The sequence below is a fragment of the Pleuronectes platessa genome, chromosome 14 (genome assembly GCF_947347685.1).
Source record: "Pleuronectes platessa chromosome 14, fPlePla1.1, whole genome shotgun sequence".
Taxonomy (NCBI): domain Eukaryota; kingdom Metazoa; phylum Chordata; class Actinopteri; order Pleuronectiformes; family Pleuronectidae; genus Pleuronectes; species Pleuronectes platessa.
This window is the reverse complement of record NC_070639.1, coordinates 14248986-14268634: the sequence shown is the minus strand read 5'-3', so window position 1 is coordinate 14268634 and position 19649 is coordinate 14248986. Positions and strand designations below refer to the sequence as shown.

General features: G+C 41.6%; 1 protein-coding gene across 1 annotated transcript in view; it reads left to right on the top strand.

Moving 5' to 3' along the window:
* The window catches only part of tanc1b (tetratricopeptide repeat, ankyrin repeat and coiled-coil containing 1b), a 102029-nt gene that overhangs the window by 54698 nt on the left and 27682 nt on the right, over positions 1-19649 (top strand). The window contains exons 6-10 of the mRNA XM_053440146.1: positions 1759-1948; positions 5455-5766; positions 14814-14936; positions 17680-17961; positions 18100-18254. Coding sequence (XP_053296121.1) covers positions 1759-1948; positions 5455-5766; positions 14814-14936; positions 17680-17961; positions 18100-18254 — 1062 coding nt within the window. The remainder of the gene's footprint in view (positions 1-1758; positions 1949-5454; positions 5767-14813; positions 14937-17679; positions 17962-18099; positions 18255-19649) is intronic.

The following is a 19649-nucleotide window of genomic DNA, read 5'->3' as shown; positions in this document are numbered from 1 at the left end:
TGATTAAAGGTCTTTGCTCACCTCGTCCTTATTGCTAAAAAAAGAAATTACCTCTTATTGTGCCAACCACGTTACAAATCGACTATGGAGCCTTTGTCCCAAATTAGTTTTCAGAACAGGTTCGATTTGCTGCGTTTGTTGTCGAGATTTGTTTTCTTCTTTTCAATGTGCAGTCTCAGTGTTGCTGCTTGTGGAGCAAACTGGACCACTGACATCCCAAAATAGACTTGATCAAAAGATGAAAGTCTCCTTGTTCTTCAAGACCTCTGAGGATGAGATGATCCCAAGTTTTCTTTTTCCCACTTCTTAACTGAGAGGGCCATAAAATCTCCCTAACTGCTTTACTCCTATTTAAATCCCATTGCTAATTCTCGGAATGAGTAGAATAATAAAACGCATCAGATGTCATGTGAAATATGAAATATGAAAAATATGGACTTGATGTGCAAAGACTTGATCAGATTTGCTATATATTTGCCTATAGTAAAAAGCTGTATTTGGACTTGGCTATATTATTATAGAATCAGGCATGTGATCTCATGTTTCCGTGAAAAACAGTTTCATAAAATTGATGTTTTAAGTGTCAAGACATATTTGTGTTGTTTTACACACCTTACTCTATACGTATTTTAAAGAAGTATTGGTCCAGTTGGTACAAAGACTTTCAAATATTTTTATTGGAGTATGTGAGAAAAACCAGACCAAAAACCAGGGTGTTTAAGGATATTTGAGGTCACGGTGTAATGTTAGACAAAGAATTTGATTAATGGAGTTTGTTTGAGGTGATACGCATTCTTGTAGTAAGCTCTGCTCCGGTGAAATCCCTCCGGCAGCTAAATATCGACAACAAAGTGGGTTTATTGAGTATGTGTGCTAATTTAATTTGTCCTGGGCTTTTAACAGAGGGCTGTAATTGGAGTATTTATGTGTAGAAGGGAGAGAGATATTGCAAAAATGTACATACATCCTTGTGAAGTTACCAAACATAATGGATAGTAGAAGCTAATCATTGACATGGACATTGATGTTATATGTGTATCTGAAGTTAGCATTCTTTCTGGTGTAAAAGAAACACGTGGAGTATTTTATATTAACATTTCTCGTTTCAAAACTTACTGGGCTATAATCAGGATTTGGTTTTCCTCATACTGGGACAATGACGACCTTCTGGAGCTACAGTACATTGTGTGGAATCACAATACAGTTGAAGTGAGATGGCGAAACTGGACAAACTGGCTTTAATTTTGATTTCTATGGTTGTCAGTTGGATGGAACAAAGATTCAGCCGCGCTAAGCTTGTCAGACAGGCTTGATGACACAAGAAAAAAAAGGTGTGAGTTGTGTCACGTCAACGTTGTGTGAGCTCTTCGCCTTGTGAAATTCTCTCCAGGCTTATTTTGGGTCCCCGGGATACATGACTGTGTAATTTCCATGGCTTGCTCCATTGACAGTGCTAATTTGGTTAGTGTGTCATGGTCACACGTGAAATGCTTGTATATTAGTGAGGAGTTTTATTTAGCATTGCTTTCACAGGATCTAGGTCAAACAGGCAATACACTTTGATCAAATATTTTTTATTATTATTAACTCAATTATCCTTCAAAGGCTGTCGGGGAAAATGTTTTTGTTGTATTTAGCGTGTCTGCCAATGCTGACAGCATGTGAATACGTTGCCAGCTGCCAGTTTTTTTTATTGAGTTGACATATTTGATTTCTTTGGTTTGCATTAACCCTTTCCTCTGTCTTCCTCCTTCCCAGTGCTCAGTGACCAGCCAGGGTATCAGCCCCTGCTCCACGCTGACCAGCAGCACGGCGTCTCCCTGCACTGACAGCCCATGTTCCACGCTCAACAGCACAACCAGCCGTCCCCCTCTCAGCCGCTCCAGCCCCTGCGGGACCATCACCAGCCCCAGCTCCACTCTTGAGAGCAAGGACAGTGGGATCATAGGTGAGAAGTCGCCGGCTCCTTCATCACAGTCAGATAGCAACTGGTAGCAGGAGTGTATTAAAAGTACCCTGTAGAGATTTTGACCAATAGCAGAGATGTGGAAAAAAATTTAATGAGTTTGTTTGTTTCCTGAACGCACATGAGGATGCATTCTTGTCTTTTTTATTTTAATTGCCTTGGAGCAAATGTTTTGTGAGGAAGAAAATGCAACTTTTTCGACAGGCCTACTCACAATATGTTTTTTTAGTAACACTAAATGTGGATGTTGTCATCAGACACCCATGTCTAAATATTTTACTTTTGCACTACATTCGTCTCAAATTGTGCAGGATGATGCCAAAACAAACCATTCAGTATTGGCTGACATTCATATCTCAACTCACATAACATAAAGCTGTAGAGTTATAGAAAGTCTGTCAAATGCCTAGCTTTAAACTAACAAATACAAATAAGTGCTGTAGACAAAGAAGACGCCAACAATGTTGTCAATATGGAAAGACAATGAGATTCGATAGATTCCCGATATGCTATAAATACCATCCTTTGACCTCTGCACTGGAATTTATACGTCAAGTCCCGCCTCCTGGATGCTTTACTCATGCTTCACCCCTCAGCTGAATGTTTTTCCTGTTGTTGTGAATGTTTCTGACTCGGAAACTCGCCTTCCGTCTGCTTTCTTCTTCGGAAAATGTTCAGTCCCAATTTGTCTAAAAACGGTTATTTCATAGACTAGTGTTTTCCTTATTTGAAAAATTGAATGACACAAGTTATGCAAACAAAAGCTCTGCGATGATATTTTTCTCCTTTTTAGCATTTATTCTGCACAATGCAGCCCATCTACAGGTTCTTTTGCAAAGACTTACTGTATTGACATTGCTTCTGAAAGTGTTTCCAAAGAAGCTCTAGTATTTCTAATTGAATCTGATCATGAACTCATGCACTCTTTGTTATGTAGACGCAAAAGTCTCACATACATGGTGTCAGCCATTCATCATTCTGTTAAACCCAATGAGACTGAGGCGCAGTTGTGTCAGATTGCATTCATCCTCCACCATGTGTCATTTATTAGGTTTGTATGCAGCCGTTCCGGTAGAGAGACCACTGGGGTGACAGTTGCCACAGTTTGACATTGTACTGTATCTCTAGTAATAGCCCCTGTAAGACATCTGGGGATTTACACAAGCTGACAGGAAGATGACGTCTATTCATGTAATAATCCGTCTGCCGTTTCTACTCTCAAAGCCTCCATCGGCTGTAAAATGTGAGGATGTCCTTCTCGGTTTGGATTCGTTTGTATTTTGTAAGTGTAGGATACTGCAGTTACCCTCAGATTAATTTAAATAATTTGTGATCTGTTGTTATTTAGGTAAGGACAGGATTCTCCCCCGATAGAAAGCAACATACTAAATATATTGCGACAATTTTCCAGCTCTGCACAGTTGACACAAGTGCTAAAGAAGAGTTAGTCATTCTGTCGCCCCACAGCAATATGACCGCTCATTGCTAAATAATGTATGGAGGCTCGGGTTGGGTACTGAACTCTGTGCTTTTAAGGGTACTGCAATTCTCAGTGCAGGAAAAAGCCTTGTCGGACATGTTTTTGTTGTTGTGAATCCGAACCAAACCTAATGGACGCTGTGGTAAAGATTCCTCCAGCAGGCTGCCACCCACATTCGGTTTAAACATACAGGTGCTGTGGTCCGTTTCGAAGCTACTTTCCCTGTGTCAAATCCAAAGTGGTCAAAACAACTCATCCACCAGCCTTAATATGACTGTGCAGGCACGGAGAAGAACAAAGCCACGTTGTGTCCACAAGTCAGATTCCAGCCGTGGTTAATGTCCCTTGTTCTTTGAAGTTTGACTCCGACTCTGATTTCAAAAGCACATAAATTTGGATTGTTTACTGCATTAAAATCTCTTTGGCGGAGCTGGGGAGACTTTGCACAGCGTCAACATTTACAAAACAGCCCCCAGACGAGTTTCTGCCCGAGGCTGCTGAGGGAGGACCTATAACAGGCCGACAGCTATGACCATAAACATCTCTTTACATGGATTTATTCGTCAAGGGCTGTAATTCAACCAAATAAACAATCACTGAAACCTCTACAGTGTGATGACTCCCAGTGCTATGCTGACAGCAGAGCTAGAAACAACTGCTGTCATGAGAAGTAATATTCGCTCAAGGAAACATTACAGCAGCCACAATGTCCAGGATGTGTTTGTTATATTAAATATTAGTCATGATGTTACGTGAAAATCCAGATTAGTAATGTGTGATGCAAACTTGGACAGCTGCCGAGTCACTTTCAATCCTCTGACTGCGCTAATGTTTCTGTTTACAGCTGCCTGTCATTGTGTGGCTTTGGCGCTCCACTCAGCTTTTTTTTTGTTTGGGATCGTGCTCGGTGGCTGGGTTGGCCTTGGGGAGGATTAAAGGATTTGCTCTCATGGAACTAAAACACCTGTCTGAATTTAAAAAACACTCAGGGCAGTTTTTAGCACCAGTTCTTAACCCTTTTTGTTATTTTTGGAATGTTTAAGTGTAAAGTTTGTTTGCTATTGCAGCATCCAGTTGTGTTTTACAAAACTTTTTAAGAAAAGAAAAAAAAAAGTCTGCTGACGATCGAATTCTGCTAATTTATGGCGTTGTCTCTTTCCAGTTTACCTCAGTATAGACTGGCTATCGCCGTAAATTAAAATCAGCAAGTCAATAGACTTCATAAGGGCAATGAGCAAAATTTAAAGTTTAAAGTTCAATTACAGCTCAGTATCTTGGGTAGAACTAGAATCGCACTCAGAGTGTTAACCTCAGCAAAGGCACAACAGTCCCCTTAGAAAACTACATTTAAATTCACATTGATCCTGATTTGGATTTGGATCAGCACCAAATTGTACACACTCTTAAATATCTGTTGCCTAAACATGCCTGAGTTATTTTCTTCAAGATTTCTCAATTAAACGTGAGAAAATGTTGAAAACATCATATCTCGCAATGTTGATGTGAAAAAAAAATCCAGATCCACAACAACATTTTATGGTTCTGTATTTGGTCATGCCCTACCCCTATACACAATATCATTGAATACGGTGAGTATTTTTTCCTATATAATGAAAAAACTTAATGTCGGGGGGAAACAAAACCTTCTTGACGGAGGTAACTAAGAGGGCACTCTGAGAGCTTAACCTTCAGCCAAGGCTAAAACCCTATCACACAATGTAAAAGAAAGAAAGAAACATTCCCTCATCCACCCCATTAATTAAATTGCTCAAAAAGGTACTGGGTTCTTCCTTGGCTTATACCCCAGCCTTCCATCAAGGTTCAAGAAAACCAGCTCAGAAGTTTTTGCATAATCATGCAAAAAGTCAAACAGGCAAACAGCAACATAACCTTCTTGGCAGAAGTAAACATTTTCATAGCACTTAAAGAACCAAACTCTTTTCTCACCTCTTTCCTCCATCTCACCTCCTCACCTGCTCTAATTCTTTCTGTTTTCTTCTCCTCTCAGCCACCATCACTAGTTCCTCGGAGAACGATGACCGCAGTGGCTCCAGCCTGGAGTGGAGTAAGGATGGCAGCCTGAGAGGGAGCGTGCGCCATGGCCTGGCACAGAGCGTGCGGGCCGACACCTGCTCTCCTGTGGCCGAAGAAGACGCCAACGGCGCCACAGCAACGCCAGCCGACGCCTCATCCAGGACAGACCAGCAGCAGCAGCCCAACTTATCAGGGCCACCACAGCCTCACTCGCCCGAGGGGCCTATTCCTTACCCACCACACACATCCTCTTCCCTCATGATGCCAAGGCCGAACTCCGTAGCAGGTATGAGCCTCTGGTTTCTCAGCGTTGAACATCTGTGTGTCCTCTGTGCAGAGCAGAGCAGAGAAAAGAATGGATCTGTATATCTTTCCTCAGGGACCCTGTACTTTAATTTAGCATTTAACAAAACATTTTACTCAAGCCTCTCTTCTTGTAGCTTAGTAAGCATTGAGATGTTGACATGAAAAGCGGGGATCGGGTTTCTTCCTGCTCTGCACTGGCAGTCAGTTCATGATTGTTTCCTACAACTTGACCTGTGCCTGAGGCTGACAAGCGCGGTGTCATTTCTAGTCCAAGCATGTGACAGACAGAGACAGAAAAAAGCATGTGTAGATACCGAGGGGAATAGGAACTCTGTGTTTTTCAGATGACAGGTTGTGCTTTTCAATGGGGAGCGGGGTATCAAGGCAGAAGTTGGGGGATTAGCCAGCTGTTGCGTGTTGCTCCTCGGCCTCGGCCCGCCATGTTGGACCACAAGCACAAGCTGCTGTCTGGCCGATCTGTTCTGCATTCTTGCCCTGGAACTTCCCTGTTCTGGCTCAGCTCGCCGTATCCACACAGCTGTCACAGTTGTTGATATCCCTCGCTCACCCCCTCACCCCCTTTTCCATTCCCAGGGCTCCCCTCACATTGACTCCCTCTTTTTTTGAAGACATACATTTTACATATTCCTTTAAAACTTTGATTGTTGTAGGGATATCCAAAGGAGAGTTAAAACCATGTTAATGCAAAGTCCAACAAGAATCAAGTCAAGAAGAATTCTTTTGAGTTCTGTTTTAGCTTTAGGGCTCGCTAAGCATGAACTGGACTGGATGAGTGAATCACAAGCAAGGTTGTCTGCAGCTCCACTTGCACATCACACGCTCGTTATCGCAGTCCATACCCAGAGCAACCATACTGCACATGCTTGCTATTATGTTGGCCAGACTAAGAGAAACACATTTGATTGTTATAGCTGTTGCAGACGAGACTCCAGACCAGTCCTCCTGGGAAGGTAAACATTTTTATCAAAGGGGAGGGTGACAGTGACACTGAAGTAAGCCAATAGAAAAAGGAATAAAAAACAGTTGGAAAGTTAATAGAGAAGATGAACTGTGTGTCACACTGCAATGCTCTAGCAGACGGATCCACTGAAATGACAGGAATACTGCTACAGCATGGCCAGGCTGGGCAGAACTGTGGGGGAAAGAATTTAAAACACTAGAATGCGGGTTTACCTCCGCCAAGGTTCAACTGTCCCCTCTAATTCAATCAAGCCGCACCAAATTGCACACACTCATAGATATCTGTCTCCTAAATATGCCAGATTGTTTTCATAAGGATCTCATCGGCTATCAGCCCATCAGCTATCATCTGAAAACTAGCGTCTGTGGGCAACAGCCAATATTTGGATATATCCGGTGTAGACACCCGATATCCGAGCCAAGTTTTCTGGTCACTGCATACTGTTTACACTGGGACTAGTTTCTTTTATCACGAGTCACATGTTTCTCCCCAAAAAAAACAGACAGCGATACTTTTAGTAGTGGTTTAGGTCCTATTGTTATGTTCTAATCCCTATTAACAGCTATCTGCATATGAATGCAGTTAAATGGAAAAAAGGATCACCCAAGCATTTTGGTTTACCGCCTCTTTCGGTCTCCTGTTAAGCTGCAGGCAACCGAAGCCTGCTCACACATGATTGGTCAAACTACACACGGAAACCAGGCTTCCAGCTCCCAAAACTTGTCCCTTGCCTAAATATTCTTCATAGTCACGTGAAGATTCTCATCTATTATAGAGATTATTTCTTGACAAATCCACAAAAATTACCAAAATGCCCAGTCTTGCAATGTTAAAGAAAGTGACAAAAAAGTCCAGGAGCCTCTTAATCAAATCCACTCCATATGTTAACATACCCCAGCCTGTCACCAAGTTTCAATAAAATCCTTTATGTAGTTTTTGAGTAATCCTGCTAAAAGACAAACAGCAATCAAATCATAACCTCCTTGGTGCAGTCAATAGGTCTGTTCAACACAGTCGGTGAGACAAAGACAAAGGGACATGTTTGTCTTAAAAGCTTTACAACAAGTAGCTCACTTAACTGATGATGTTGGTCTGCTTACCCTGAATATCAAAATTATCCTTGCAGTGTTGTCTTTAACTATCGGCAAAAGAGTAAATATGGACTCTAGAAATAGAAGCAGAACAAATAGTAGCCTGCATGGCTGGTGCACAGCCTGGTCTCAGAACACATGCCACAGCTTATGTGTTTCACACTGTGCACTGCGTTCTGTGCAGCGCTCAGATAGTGTTTCTATAGCTGAATCTGTGCCAACATTGTTAACATGACATTTTTTCATGGCTTTGTGCAGAGTCTATTCATTGCCCATTCTGTTGTTCCATGGGTCTGTACCCTTGTACATCTCATTATCCGACCCCCCCACCATAAACCTGAAGAGTGCAGACACACATACTGGCTCATAAAGTTAACAGACCAGGAAATATTTGGCTGTTTGTGTGTGTTGGTTTGCGTGTGAGCAGCAGCGTGCTCGTGTTCAGGGAGTTTATGGGCTGATGTCATAGTTATGCAGCGTTGCCCTCTAGGGACCTGTGGAAATCACACCTCAGATTTTTACACCTTTTATAAAAGCCCCGGGAGAGGACATGGACGACGGTGGTGAAACAGCTTCATTTATGGCCCCAAACCGATCTGAGCTGGTGTCACAGCGTGCCAGGGACGCTGCTTCGTCTTGGTTAATACTCAAGGAAATTGTATTCAATAAAAAAATAATGATTTTAAAGAAGCAATTACGCAAACAGAAAGGAGGTAAATTGAAGAGCAGTCATTGTGCAACGCAACTGAAATGTATTCATCATTAGTGCATTCAGCTCCGTGTGCCACAACGTCTGTGACTAATGTTTATTTTCGAGCTTTGTACATCAGATTGCAATGTAGGATAACGATGTGTCTCCTGTGAATTTGCCAATTTGTTATTGACAATAAACAAGGACTTGGAGAGCAAACAGGAAAATAAATGTAATGCTAAAAAATCATGATTAGAAATTGAGATATAAGCAGATAAATGAACTCTTCTCCCTAAGAGATTTGCCGGAGTAATGCAGTGAGCTTATACAGTACTATATTACGACATTCGTCTGTTTTGGTGAGTGGTCTTTCTGTGTTTGTATTTTCCCCTTACCATTGGTCAACTGTTTCCATAGAGAAATATAAAAAAAAAAAGTTGATAATGAAACCTTGCTGTTTCATTGTTATATCACCTGGCAACCTTGTACTCAAGTGTTACCTATGGTACCCAGAACAAAGCAAAACATGTAAATGCAGTATAATTTCACCAATCTAAATGAAACACCGAGAATCCTTTCATCACTGCGGTCTTTTTATCAGCTGACTCATCACTGGAATATCGAGGTAACTACAACACAGGGGAGACGTTGACATAAAGTTCTGGAGAGCTGCAGCTCAAAGGCCAAAATTCCTGAAAGGCAAAGTGGATTTCATCCATCTGTCCGATGCCAATCAACCAGTGTGTAGCTGGGCCTCGAGAATGTTAGCTATGTATGAGAAGTGTCATTTGCATTTCCTTGGTGAACACATGCGCTCTCACACTGTGGCTAGCTTCTCCCTGGTCTGCAGCGGGAACTCACTGTGTTGAGTCTGCTTGTGCTATGGTAAGTTTCACAAATGGTGGCCCACACAGCACCTGTCACAGCCGAGTTCAGATGCCTCCTCAGGAGCTGTTTGTAGTTGTATCATTAGCTTGGAGTTTTCTCAGGCACCATTTCTTATAAAAAATATTTTCTTCCATATCTTGTAAATTGGCTTTAAAAAAATGTTGCAGTGGCAAACCCAAGAGGCAGCACAGCTATTAATTATCCATTTAACATCAAATATATCCTGTTTTAAAGGTCATTGCCGACCTCATGTATAGACTGTGTGGGATGCATAAAGCCAGAAAGCAATGTGAAGGGTTACTTCCTGGGCTTCTTGGTGCTTTCAGGGAAACTCTATGAGAGAATATTTGAATTTCTTTTTCTACAGCCCAATATTAAAAATCCTGTTGAAACAGAGCCTTCCAACAAACATTTTTTCTTATGTAATACAGTAAATTGCTCTATTAATGATGATTTAGTTTGTTTGGTATAGTTTCTGGTGTTTTTGTTATTTGATGGAGGACATGGTTTCTTTTCATCATTGTGCAATATCATGAATCACAATCCCGCTCTGTAACATTTGTATAACCACAAAATAAATGTGCAACTTGAAGGGCGTTAGGAGAACCGACCTTCTTCCAAGGCTAACGCCCCATCTTGCCATTTTAAAGAAAGTGAAAAAATTAAAATCCTTGATCTGCCTGTTTATCCGGATCTGCTCCAAAATTGAATGGGTTCTTTCATGGGTTATTTCCCATCCCTCCACAAAATGTCACTGAAATCGGTCAAGTCGTTTTTGAGTCATCCTGCTGAATGACAGACAGACTTTCTTTTGTTCCTGGTATTAATTCAAGTTAGATAAGGTGAGACAGAAATCATTATTTCATCAAATTATCTGAGAATTTGCTAAAACTAAAAGATAGTGTACAAACAGAGATAAATATTGAATATTGTTTTTGAGGTTAGCATTTGGATGAAGCAAAATAACTTCCCACTCTAGAATGTGTTTCATAATTTTTCAGTCCTGCTGTCATATTTTAGTCTTAGCTGTCGTCATGAGCAATAAGGTAGTCATGGCTCTGGTTTCTTTATTGTTTCTTGCCATCCAATGTTTTAGAATGTGAAGATAAATCTCACAGTTGATGACATGTTAAATTAAGCCTGCTAGATCTTTTCTTTCAGTGCCTGTTCAGCACCTTAACTTCATCAACGTGACACTTTGAAATGTGTGTTCAAATGATCCAACATCTGCAGTCCCCGATTCGATACTGATACCCTGGCAACGGGCTGATATTGATTCCTGATTGGATACCATCATGATCAATAAGCTGTCTGCCGTTGATTTTGTGATGCTTCAGAAGATGCTTGATTAAAGTTTAGTATTGTTTAGTGTTCTGCTGCCACCACTCAAGATCTATATCAGATATTGGTTTTAGATAAACGCAGCCCTATTTGAATCTATAGATACACAGTTTGACAGAATATCACTCCATTTGTCTTACTATGTGCCGCCATCACTCCTCAGCGTATTTAGTCAATAAGAATTCTATTTTGGGTCATTCAAGTTAAGCTTTTTTAAAAGGCTTACAGAGTCAAAGGGCCGTATTAGTTGTGGCCATTGGAATTTCAATGATTTTGAAATCTTAGCTTGAGCTGCTCGTGGTCGTGTTGCTCAGACAGGAAGACGGAGTTAGGGTCAGTGTGGCTGAGGAATGGTGCTACAGTGCCTCTGTGGTGTTTAGCTATTGAGCGGAGCTTTGTGGTCTAAGCCAAGGCGGTACAGTACACCCTCATTGTTTGTGTGTGCACTTCAAAGTCGTCTGTTCCTCTGGCAAAGCTCCTACTCTGTGATACCTTCAGCAGTTAGAATGGATCCGAGATCCTTGTCAGACTTTGTCTTCACCTGAGTGTCTGGACTGTCGATGAGCAGATTCTAGGACAAACGTTGACAAGGTAAGTTTTGAACACAGCATGAAATCTGTGTTTTATGAAAAAAACTCGTTCCATGCACATAATCTGTGACTCAGAGATGTTTGCAAAGGTCGGCCAGTGATCATCTCAAAATACAAAATCATGTCTCAGTGGTGCAGTGCTGCTGCACAAAGATGACTTATGGGTTTTTAAATTCAGTATGCTGTGGTCTCTCTGCAGTACTGTAGCAGGAAGGCGGAATGTAACAGATCAATCGGAACTGCTTCTAGCTCCCGTCTTTCCTGGCAGGTTTTTAAGACAGTATTGTCTACTGTAACTTTTGCAACCCTCTCTGAAGACATCTCTGCATGTTGTCGAGTGTTTTGTAACGACATCAGGTAGCCATGGAATTCAGCTCTGCCTCTGGCTTTATGTGGACATCGATCCATTTAGACCAGAAGTTGAAAAGAAAGCATAAAGAAACCAGATGACCCATTCGTATCCAGCAGCTCTATGAAAAGGTCACTGTCACATCTTTTAAAATGTCCATTTAAAGAGAATTGTTAGCGCCGCGCGTCACAGAGGGATCGAAAATAGAAAGCGTTGCTGAGAGCAATCTTCTTGAGGTTCAAGGAGCCGTTTAAAATTCTGCTCAGTGTTATTCCATTGACAGATCAGAATCTAGCAAGTGCCGAGTCTCGAACAGACAGTGTTAGCTAAGTAGTCTCTGCAACAACAGAGCCGTTTGTGGAAGTTTGATTAACAGCCGCCTATTTTTGAGAATGATGTAATAGCTTTGCAGGACAGGAGCCGTGTGACAGTTATGATGGCATGAAGGTCCTCATGTCCTTTCTTGCTTCTGGCTATAGCTCTTGGCTCAGGGTTGGTCATGTACAACCTGGCTTGTGTTTCATGGTTTGTATGCAGGTCCCTTTTCAGTGTAGTGCTTAACATTCTTCTGTGCATGCTGCAGCCGGAAACAAATTTTCAATAATTAAAGTGCAGGATTGTTAAACCTGATAAACTATGAAATAAATCATTACTCATCTCACAAAGGGACTTTTCACATCAGAACTCTCTTCAATATTATAAAGTTTCCATGGTAACAAGACAACCCACTTTCCACTAAGCCCTTACTCAACTACAGCAAAAGACATTTCGAATTAACAGGTCGAAACCAGGGCTAGTGGTGATACGAGTCGAGAGTTCACAGGCACTGATATCGGGAAGGTGATAATAGATTATATCTTTTAATAACGTTTGTTTATACCAGTTTTTTTTTCTTGTTTATCGAGATTTTTACAGTCAAGGGTCACACTTACCTGATTTCATATGTTTCGAACATTTTAGGATCTTAGCTGTGTACTGTGAAACTATATTTAATAGATAGCAACGTTTAGTAATTATTGCTTATCACTCTGTGGCATGGGCAACCAAATGACCATTTCATTTTAGAGAGAATTTGCAGAACTTCCAGCCTCACTCCTCAATCTGTCTTTTCACTCAAACAGTGTCACCCAAAGGTTAGAAAGAACTCCTGCAATTTGAAAAAGAGGCAAGACGGTGGGCAAGGTGAAGAGAGTGCTGATTATACTCATTGTTAGAGTATAAGAAGAAAGTCAAGTCAGGGCCATGGGGATGGGGGTGCAGGGGTTGGAGCATGAGGAGCTCACTCCTTTTCTCTTGTCTGTCATGGGAACCATAGAACTGAAGGTTTCAAAGGGCAGACCTGCCCGAGGAAAAGAGGACAAAAAAGAATCAGTTTTCATCAGAATACACATTTCTGCGGCTTCAAAGTCAGTTCAAGCCCAGCGAATGTTTCAAGGTATCATATTTAAGTTTTATCAATGCGCAGAGATGTACAAGAATGGGAGGGAATCCAGAGACCGAGGGTAGAAAAAAAGATTTGAAGAGGACTGAAGGGATGTGAAGGCATCCAGTGGGAATTTTTGGCCTTGAAAGAAATGTGGATAAGAGATATGACTTCACAGAAAGAAAATGGTTCGGGGTGTATAACCACAGATAGGAATAAAGGTGTGTGTGCATTTATAGTATTTGCTTCAGCCTTTGCTTTTCTGGTCCACTGGAGGAAAAGATGTACTTTGTGTAAAATAATGTTTTGTGCGGCTTTTGCCTTTTTCACATCAGAAATCTTGAGAAGATTTAACAAGGAAAAAAATGTGTTCCAAACTGTATCTGTGTGCACACATGGGGAGAGGTCCGTGCATGTGTTTAGTGAGTGTAGGGAGGGTGCCACTCCTCTGTATTCATATAGTGAGCGCCTAATGCTTTGGATGCTGTGACTGGCTGAGCACTGGAGAGGAGACAGCCAAGCCCTCAGCTCAGCAGCTGAATGCTGCCAGTGTGCCTGCATGGGAGCACTGGGGCAGAGGAATTGCTTTTGTGCCCTCGGTGAGCTCATCCACCGGGAGCACTCTTCATAGATTTAGCTAAAGGGTCTGCACCCTGCCTACTTTGCCTGTATGCCTGCCCAAATATATTCCATGCTGGGGACAAGGGGGGGGGGGCTTTGAGAATCCCCATTGTCCCTCCAGGCTCTGCTGTCAGATGTAAGTAGCTGTTTAGTTTAGCTTTAGAATCAGATTTGATCAAGTGTTCGTGCTCAGTAATTTAGCATTTTCTGTGTTAATGTTTATTTTAATCTTTTTTTCCTGGTTTTAACATTATTTACAACCATTGTAATTTCCACTGAGTCCTCCATATCCACTTGTCAAAGAGCCATCCACTGCAGTGAAAGGTGACCATGAGGGCCCTTCTTTTATCCCAACATTGTGTTGTGATGGCAGCTTTCTCCGCTACTCCGTTGTCAGCGGTCGGGTTTTAATTAGTGGCAAATTCCAGAGAGTATGTTAGCGACCAAGTGGGGGAGAAGAGTTGAGTGTTTGTGACAGTCTCTCCCAGCTGAGGACGAAAGAAAGCAGCAGCTTTGATTCCAGTCTTCAGCCCAGGCAGAGAGAGCACGTGGGTCACCATGGAGATGTCATTGTTGAACAGTGAACATCAGTTGGAGGAGAGAACTAGTTGCACTAATGCACATATGTACAGACCATACTTTAGTTGAGCTGCTTAGTAATGAGCTGCTCATCGAGTAGTTGATTTAGTGTTCGAAGGAGACGTCATCCATTTGGGGCTATAAAAAACGTCAATGTTACTGTTCTGCATTATAGTGCAGGGTTAGACCTCCCACTGTTATATTGTGTACCTGTCAGCTCAAATCAAAGAGGGGAAAAATAGGTGCATTTCTGTCATGACTTACAGATGCTGCTGCAGAACATTGGTACCTGCACACGCTGCCTCCAGCAAGCTGCAAATGTCAGAGCGAACTGGCTCGCCTCCTCACTCATCATCTCTCTCAGACGCAACAAAAAATCTTGTTCTTGTTGGTGTTTTGCTCTCGGACTCTTTCATGTCGCTGTGTTAAATACGCCCAAAACGCTTCACATTGTTTTTCTGTCTGTCTCCAGCGACCAGTTCCACAAAGCTGGAGGACCTGAGCTTTCTTGATGAACAACGCAACACCCCCCTGCGGACATCCATTCGCCTTCCCTGGCACAATACAGGAGGAAGGCCGCCTCTGGACTCCAAAGGTGAGTGGCATCATGTGTTATGAACCCAGACAGGGTGATGAGGGAAAAGGTGCAACTGCTAATACATTTATCTTCAGTTGCATGATTATTAATCCTTTTCTAATCGTGATCTCGATTCAGACCCATTTGCAATCCTGTACTGAATTCAAAACAATCTTGCTACATTTTATCGTTATATATTAATTATATCAGTTGCATAAAAGCAAGCTCTCCTACTTTGTTCCTCAACCAATGACGACATGCTGTTACTCCTCGTGATGCAGAGCAGCAGAAAACCGGCAGTGAAATAAAGTTTTTCTGTCTGAACCCGTCCAAGCTCAAGATAACCGAGCCCAACCAGAATCCTACCTGACAGCTTCCTGTTTGTCGTGTCAGAACCTGAGCCTGATGATGTTCATGTGAGCTCGAGTTTACAGTGTTTGTGATACTCGGTCCGGCAAGTAGGTCCCAAATAAAAATAGATAAATAAGGAACATCAAAATGACTCCTGCAGAAACGTCTGCTGAAGGTGGTAAAAACCAATCCCACTGTGCTCAAAAGGTTCCTTCCCTGTGATGTGGAAGTTTTTGGGATGCAGACACAGCGATGGATGTCAAAACCACAAACACTGTAAGCTGTGTTTTTGCCATAGTAGCAGCACCACAAATGTATGTAATCACCTTAAACATGACCACAAAAGGCAATAAGACGAAGCTGTAAAGACCAACAGGACATCAAAGTCCCAGCCGCCCCGGCGCACAGGCATCAATAATGGATCAGCCACAATCATATTTTTTGCTGTTGCCGTTTGCAGAACATTGAGTGCAATAAAATTGTGTATTAAAAAAAAATTACAAGAGAGTATCATGTTCTCAATTCTAAGCAAGAAAATAATGATTCTCCTTTTTTCAGAACCAAGCAACTCTACATTTATCACTTAGTTCTTTGGTTTCTTTTTTACTTTCGTCACCCACAGTGTTAGTAATTCACATTTTTTCAAGTTATTCTCTTCAGATTGTAAAAGTGTATTGACATGTTTTGACTCAGCTCCAGCACATTGGATATAAAAGTAATGACAGTGATTATCAGGCGAGGGAGTTGTGTTTCAGTGATAATAATGTAGGTGATTTTCATATTTATATCGGGTCAAATGCTCTGGAATTATAGCTCTTTTTAACAATGAGAGTTCTGTCTAAAAAGAGCCACAGTTCATCCACAGTTGATTTGATCTAATTAAAGCTCATACCTTATCAGCATTGTTTAATTTCCCTCAAATTTGCCCGAGCCAAAGGGGAAACTGTCCAAATGGTGACACATGGTGCAATGTAAACACTGCTGCACCGAATGGATTTAAAGCCACGCTATCCAAATGTATGTTGGAAGAATGAGGTTGTTCTCTCATGTAAAGACTCCTTCATTCTCCCGCGCGTGCCTTTGTTATATGCTTTGAATTCTCCATCTGACGGAGCGAAATCCCACAGAGTGAATATTTGATGAGAGCATGAATAATGTAAAACGACATCATTAGATACTCAAAGTATTTAACCCTCTTTTGAAAACGTCTGCTTCCTTCCCCTCATCTTCTTTAAACATGAAGTTGTTACAGCTGCATCATGTAATTTTTATGTCCCATGTGGATGGTTAATCATCTCTGTTGAACAGCCCATGTCTGCTCTGACTCAATTCATGTTCTGTGTGTATGGATATAGATACATCTTTACGCCTCTGTTATTACAGTAGACAGCTGAATGCAACGCTGTGCAAATAACAGTTTTTGACTTCAGAGAGTCGAGAAATTGAGGTGTGGTTTGTTTTCATGCAGCAGAGTTGGAGCGTGGGCAGGCGACACACCACAACTCATATAAATACGTCAGGTCAAAAGTATTCTGGCAAACTTTGCCAGCAGTTGGTCAAAATAATGTTGTATAGCTATTTTTGTTGAAATTCAATATATATATTTATTTGAAAAAACATACACTGAGTATATAATATATCCAGTAATAGTATTTTTACGAATAAGCTGGTGATATATTTTGCCTTGTACTATTGACTTAAAATCTTGTATATTTAGGAGTCCGGCCAACCATCTATTATAAAGGAAGTCTATTAATAAACCTTTCCTCCTGTCCAAACAATTATTACTTATTGTTATTTGTATTAGTATTTCCAGTAATTGTACTAAATTGTATTTTTTTTAAAGCAGAGAAAAAAAACCTCTGAAATGTTTTAGTTCTTCACACAGAAACTAAGTTTTGTATTTGTATGTATATTTGAGAGAGGAATAACTATTATATATAGTATATACAGTATGTAGTAAGTATATATATTGTAGCAATAATAGCAGTAAGTTTAACTTGAAACGAGTAGTAGCTGTAAAAGCAGCAGCAGCAGCAGCAGTAGACGCTTTTCTTTTGAGTTGTATAAGTAGAGAGGATCAGAGATTTAAAAGAGCTCTTGAGTGAAAAAAATTTCTGAGCTTTAATTAGATCTGAAGTGGACTGATAGAGAGTCCTCTTTCCATCCAGTCCACTCGTGTTGTGATTGCATTGAAAGTAAGATTGATTTAAGCTTAAGCAGTCAGTTGAAAAAGAAAGTGTCTCGAGCCCAGTGTTCAGGTTTCTGATAGACATGGTACAGGAGAAAGCTAAATGTAGCCAAGTTTGTTGTTTTAAAGATCTGTCTATCACTGCACATTGTAGTGTTGTGCCAAAGGTAATGCCACACGCTACAACTCTTTCCCTCATTTTCTGTTCCCTTTCCTCAGCTCGTTTCTCTCCCTACAAACCCGTGGACATCATGCTCAAGCCCTTGCTGTTCGAGGTGCCCAGCATCACCACAGACTCCGTGTTCGTGGGCAGAGATTGGCTCTTTCAGCAGCTGGAAGATGTCCTGAAGGCTGGCGAGTCCACGGAGAGCCACGGCGCTGTAGTGGTGGGCAGCGTGGGTTACGGGAAGACGGCCATTATCTCCCGGCTAGTAGCGCTGAGCTGCCACGGAGGCCGCATGCGTCAGATCGCCTCCAACAGTCCCAGTGCCTCCCCGAAAAGTAAGGAACTACAGGGTTTAGCTTTGGATGAGAGCATCAAAACACCTCCCTCAATTTCACAAAATAGTTTCTCAAACACCTGGTAATCTCCACTTTCAACATCCTATAATGATGTGATATTCCCGCTGTTTTCCTCAGGTGGTGGAGGACCAAGCACAGAACTTCCTCTCAGCCAGCCCCCACAGCCCACCCCGCCTTCCAGTGCTACCAACACCCTGAGGACCAACAGTTGCCCCGGAACCCCCGAGATGCAGCAGCGCCGGGAGTCGGCCGTCAAACGTCTGGCTGCGAAGGTATGAATACAGCCAGGACCTCTGCATTAAAAAAATCTGAATGTTAATACTGAGTCATTATTTGAATCATCATGCATCGATATACTGGGTGTGTTTCCTTGCACATTATATATGTACCTTTCCTTCAGTTCCCCTGTGTGTGCTTGGCACTGACACTTATTACAAAGGTGCTGGTGGTGTGCAGCTCTTAGTATGTATGAGCTGTCCTGCAGAAATCTGATTCTCGGCTCGCCTCAGTTGATTTATGTTTATATGTGTTTATATGTGATTTATGGTTGTTGGGGTTCATTTGTTTGATATTCCTCGCATGAAATATTGATGGTCTCTGGCAGTCCGCTGAGATTATGAAAGACAGGGCCACCATGGGTCTTTCGGAGACCTTTAATATCACAGACGGGGTTTGACTCGAGGAGCAGTTAGTTAAAGACTCTGCTGTGAAAAACGAGTTCAGGATTAAATGTCCGCAGCATCTCAGCACTGCAGCTTGGCTGAGGAAGTGGGAAGATGGAAAACGTTGGCCTTCGATCTTCAGCGTGCCCTTTTAGCTCTCAGACGGATGGCATCTGAATTGTGAATTGTGAATGGTGTAGACTACCCTGCAGCCAGAGGAACACATTAAAAGTAAAGTCAGAATAGAAAGTAGCAGACATTTATATTTTAATTTCCCCCCTTGCATAGAATGCAGGTGGATAGATTGATCAGTATGCCGTCTGTCTGTAATAATTTCACTTCCAGAGCAGAACTCAAAACCCATCCCGAATTTATTATGAGAAATGTAGGCTTTTGATATTTTGTGTTTGGTTTCTTCTTTTTCTTTCTGTATTCCCATGGCAACAAGTTTGAATGGTCCAAATTGAGTCGGCTCTCAACGTGTCCGCAACGAATTACAAAACGACAACACACAGCACAGTTCTGTTCACAGGGTGTGGATATGAAGGGATTAACTTGTTTTCACTGGCACTGAATTACAGGATTACTCAACACTCAACACCTGCACACTGCATAAACACTATATACACACTATATAAAAATAAACTGGATTGACCATACAATCCTGTGGGCAGCTTTCAGGTTGTCGGGTAGGAAGATTGGCAACTTGTTTTAAGCATAATTTACTGTATTTATATTGATATTCTCATTTAAAAGTATACATAATATTACAATTAAAATGTGGGTGAATATGAGTTTTGTTGGTGCCGAGGGGATTACGTCATCTCCTGATTACTTTTCCATCACGGATGTATCTTATATGTATCATATTTGTAGTATGCAGGGGCTAGGTCTCAACTGTCTGTCTTTAACAGCTCATCAAGCTGCACTACATTAAATACCATACAAGAATGCAGGTTGTTCCTTTCCCTGTCTTTCATTCTACACGAGTGCAGTGGGTGTTTT